The 5,038-nt window shown below is 50.5% G+C and overlaps 1 protein-coding gene across 1 annotated transcript; it reads right to left on the bottom strand.

Moving 5' to 3' along the window:
* Positions 1-788: 788 nt before the first annotated feature.
* LOC105033078 (uncharacterized) lies at positions 789-1,758 on the bottom strand. The gene has a single exon (XM_010907732.4). The coding sequence runs from the start codon at positions 1,686-1,688 to the stop codon at positions 804-806; it is 885 nt and encodes a 294-aa protein (XP_010906034.2). The 5' UTR covers positions 1,689-1,758; the 3' UTR covers positions 789-803.
* Between the last annotated feature and the right edge of the window lie 3,280 nt (positions 1,759-5,038).

Below are 5,038 nucleotides of genomic sequence, written 5' to 3' on the forward strand. Positions count from 1 at the left end.
TCCCAGCCGTCAACCTTAAATTCCACGGTCCAGATTCGCTTCCCCGGCACCGGTCGGGACTCCCCCGGCGAGGGACTCATCACGGGATCAGCATGAGGGACTCCGTGCGGTGTTGGCCGCTGAGCGTCGCACGTGAGAGACACGGTGGGCCCGGTCAATGCACTGCAGCTTTGACCGAGCGGGTACGCTGGCAGGCGGCGTGGGGTTCGGGTTGTATCATTCGGGCAAAAGAATGATCGATCTTCTTTCGCGACTTTAACCATTGGATTACAATTTGCACTCTTTTGAAAGCGCGGCATCAGCTTCACGATCTGTGCTCCGAATGTAAAGTACTCGCCGTGCCTTGAAGGCCGTACAAAATGCTTACAACCCGAACCCAGCGTAATGTCCGGGTCAAGGCAGGGATGACCCCAAACCAAACGCCGGATCCGCTGACACGTATAAATCCCCGCCACATGACTGGGACCCGCAATCTCGCTCTCGCCCCCTGCTCTCGTGCCTTATACGGCGCCTCGGGCGGCCGCTCTACCATTTTTTGATCCACTAAACTATTCCTTCTTTCTTGCTCCCCCGGAGACGACGCCGTCCCGGGCCACTAAGTTTACCACGTGACGGAAATGCCCTTAAATAATCCGACACCAGGGATACTGTTACGAGGATGTTATGGTAATTGCGGTCCAACGCGGCTCCGTCAACTCATCGAGCAACAGTTGTCGGCGATCCGGGATTGGGTTGAAATAACTAAATTGCCCTCGAGCAGCAGCACCGGCACACGACACATTAAACGCTGACGTCACCCATTTCTAGGGGCATTTCGGCCTTTCCCTCGAGAGGAAGCTGTCGGCCATAAGCATCAAACATGCTGCGAATCCACGATTAAAACCGCGGACAATAACTCGCAGTCTCACGATTATTTCGCAGGTTTTAAACGATAAAAGCTCGCGAATTAGCGGTTCATTAGACTGTACACAAAGCCAAGAAAGGCGGATAAAATCCGCCGGCAGTAAAAGGCGGAAATGAAACAAAAACTGAAGCGTACACCGAAAAAAAAAAAAAATGAAGGCCGGAGGAGGAATCTGGGCCGCCGGATCTATCTCAGAAGAGAGGGCGGGGAGGTTGAGATCGAAGGCTAAGGGCTTCTTCTTGGTCTCTTCCTCCTTTCTGGCTATCGCCGCCATCATCTTCTTCTCCTGCTTGCTCCGCACCATCAACTCCACCGCCTCGAACCGGTACGCGGGGAAGTCCGATCCGCTCGCCGCCGGAGGCCCGAGGAACAGATCCCGGCCGTCCGGCGGCCCCGGATAGGCCGATCGCCACTCCTGCAGGCCCCAGACCCCCGCCGGCGCGGCGGCGGCGATGGTGACCGCGACGGAAGACGGGATCTCGCCGGAGTCGCCGGAGTACCCGAAGTTCGTCTTGGCCTTAGGGCCGCGGAGGTTGCGGGCGGCCTCGTCGTAGGCTCGGGCCGCTTCCTCCGCCGTGTCAAACGTCCCCAGCCATTTCCTCGTCTTCTTCCACGGGTCCCTGATCTCCGCCGCAAACCTCCCCCACGGCCGCTTCCTCACCCCGCGGAAGTGCGCCTCCTTCCCCGGCCCTCCCGTGACCCCAACCGCCGCCGCAGCCGCCGCCTGCTCCTTCTCCCCGGCTGCGAAGCCATCCTTCCTCAGACGCAGCGTCTCCACCGCCATCACCGCCCGCCTTCACCGTTAGGCGCACCGCTACACGATCAGAAGTTGAGCCAGAAGGAACAGAGAAAGGAGGCTTGAGGGGAGAATGAATGGGAGAAGAGGAGGAGGGGGCCTATTTATAGCGAAACCGACGGTTTTGTTTCCGCCCGACAGCAATTTCTTTTATATATTCTTTTACATCGCACACAATATTTCTCAATATTAAATACCGAACTTGTCATTATCCGTATCTGCAAATCGACTACGTAAAATTATTATTTTTCGTAATACATCCCTAATCTACCGTCTTTTCTGGAACAATAGGAATCGATTTGGATGCTAAATGGCAATTATAGCCCTAATCAGGATCAGCATTCATGCTCTTTCATCTCAAGTTGCACAAACCTTAAAGCAGATCCCTTTTATAACTGTTTTTCTCTACGGTGATTTAATTAGAGATCCCATTTTGACCATGCTTACATGGAGCTGGAAGTGTTCCCTCAGCTCATCTATTTGCCCAACGAGAGTTATAAGATGGTAGGAGGAGCACAAAACCATAATTTTACTTAACTTATTTTGAAATAAGGATAAAAAGATCTTTTGCGTAACTACAAGAAATTTGGATGATATATGTAAAAAAAAAAACCGTCGTTTTATTTAGATCTAAAGGATATGCGAGGGGATGGATACAAGGGAGTTGGTGCATTTAATAGGTGGCGACGGTTATCCCAGGTCACGGATAGCCTCACGATCATGATTTTGTTGTTGAGATCCGCATCCACCCGTGTGATCTGATCACGGCCATGTTTCCTAATTTATTAATATTATAATATTTAATAAGTTTTAAGGCAAGAACCAGGAATAAAGTGGAGCTGGAGTATTACTTCCGGAAAAGGACAGTACAACGCGGCGAGAGCCACCGATGGACCACTTCCCACGATGGACCACCGGGCCGGTCGTGTGGAACGCGTCAGGGACCGTTCATCAGCCGGCTGCCGCCTGCGGGACACACCCGGATCGGATACGGTGGTACCCCCGCTCCAGCCGCTGCACGTGCACCTCCGACCCGGTGGGCGCAGACCAAACCAATTAGAATGACAAGAAAAAAAAAAAAGCGCCCGCGTTCCGTACGAGCGGGGCCCACGGAAGCGTAACAGAGTCGATCCGATGGGCGCGCAGATTGGACGGTCGTAATGGTACGACAAGAGGGATGGGTGGCTGCTAAGAGTTGGGGTGCGGGTCGACCGACAGCTCGCCTCGTGACGACCGGGAGTCGCGGTGGTCCCCGATACCCCCGTTCGGCACGCCTTGAAGTGGACTGGATCCATGCGCTCGAACCGGGAGACGCCGGTCCCCGTTCCGTTCCGTGGTTTCCGGTGGTTCCCAGTGGGTGCGGTCTTTATTTTGTTTTTAGTTATTCAATTATTTAATAGAGGGGCAATTTTATGTGCCGTTTTGGGGCAACTAGTGCGGTTAAGATAGTGATCAAAGACCAATTAAAGCTGCCTACCGTCCTCATCTGGTTAAAGAATATCTTAATCTGCCAGTATTATATAGGGTATTAGAGTGGTTATTATATTAATTAATTGAGGAAAAAAATATGAAAAGGCTCGTAAAGGTGGATACGACGGCGCCGGCGGATCACACGCATCCATGGGGTTCGTCTTTGATGGTAAGATGTCCCCTGTCTGCCATGATGCCGATGTCCTCCCCTGTCTTTTTCTCCCAAGGATTCCACCTCTCCTCTGGAGCTGCCACGCTTCAGCTGAACCTCAGGTCAGATTACCTCCAGGCCATTCCAAACTTGATGCCCAGAGATCGATGTGGATAAGGCTGATGTAATTTTATAGCAAAAGGAAACCGTTCCAAAGATTGGGTGTTACGTGCACGGGAGGTGATTGGAACTCAAAATTGGGAACAAGAAATGGTTTGAAACAAAGGCAGGCGGTGACAGCACCGCGTTTGGAGTATGACGTGAGGATAATGATGTCTGCGTCTCAACGTTCGGAACGTTGGAGAATTTGTTCGTCTATGTGCCCCCACTAGCATAAAATTCGTATGCGGGAGGTCAGATACTCCGTCCACTTTTGGAGGGGTGTCGATCAAACGGCTGAGAGGTGGGTTCCTAAAAAGCACTTTAAACTTTTCGCCATCTGATTGCTACCGACCGAAAGGCCGGTGCTTTCCGATACTAGATTTGTAGATCAGCTGGCTGGTTGGAGCAGCAGAGACAGTTCTCTAGATTAGTCGTCCGACGCGTGTGCAGTATCGCACGGGCCGGCCATGAGGTGTGGGGCCCAGAGAGCGGCTATCTCGCGGGCGATTTATCGGCGCGATAACATACGCCGGAAGAACAAAATAAAACGGAGACGCGCTAAAATAGGGAAGGAAACAAAAAGAAAACGCGCAAGAAAAGAGGACCCGTGCGCGAGGCCTCGCCCTCGTCGGCCGCGTGCCTCGGGAGGCATGTCCCCGTCCAAACTTTATAAAAACCAGGGGCTACAAAATGACGGAAATACCCTCCACAATAATGCCCAATTCCACCGGAGCAAAAGTAATTAATATCACCACTTTAACTGCACCGTCCACATTCCCCCCAGAAACGACACAAACTGTACAAGGAAGTCGGACCGCCCTCTGACTTCACATTTAATATAAGGAATTTTTTAATATACAAAAGAAATAGTTGATTGGGTACACACTCACCCGTGGGTGCGCGAGCGATCATGCTACGGACGGATGTTACTCTCCTCGTGGAGCCGTTCTTTGAGTTGGGTTGTTTCTGGGTGTTTGTATATGATGCGGTTTGGACGACACTGAGGATTGCCCGAAAGCGTAAGCAGGGATCGTGTGGTTGCGTGCGGGGGAGAGGAGACACGTGGGGCGCCGTCAGTGAAGGGAGCGGTTGCACCGGCCTCGTGAAGGAGCGAAGGTGACGTAACGGAGTGGGAGTGGAGGGGAGGGAGATTCCCACGCACGAGTCGTACCCTCTTTTCCCGCGACAAGCGCGCACGCGGCAGGGCAGTACAGCAGGTTAATATAACCGGACATACACTTCCGCTAATTACTTTGCTGCCCTGCTTGTCCTAGGCCGGTTCTTTCAAAGGGGCCGCTCTTTGAGGATAAAGAATTGATTGAAATTTTTTAAATAATATTTAAATAACAATAATTTATTTATTTATTTTTATATATCGAAAAATGATGTAGAGTTCTGTTATCTATTTTTTTATATCATTAATTTTCTGACTAACCTACTGAGATTTATCTATATTTTTTATACAATTTTTTATTATATAAATATTTTTATATATAATGATATAATGTAATATATTATATTTATATTTTATAATATACAATATATATTCATAAAT

This window comes from Elaeis guineensis, chromosome 3, assembly GCF_000442705.2.
Source record: "Elaeis guineensis isolate ETL-2024a chromosome 3, EG11, whole genome shotgun sequence".
In the NCBI taxonomy this organism is placed as follows: Eukaryota; Viridiplantae; Streptophyta; class Magnoliopsida; order Arecales; family Arecaceae; genus Elaeis; species Elaeis guineensis.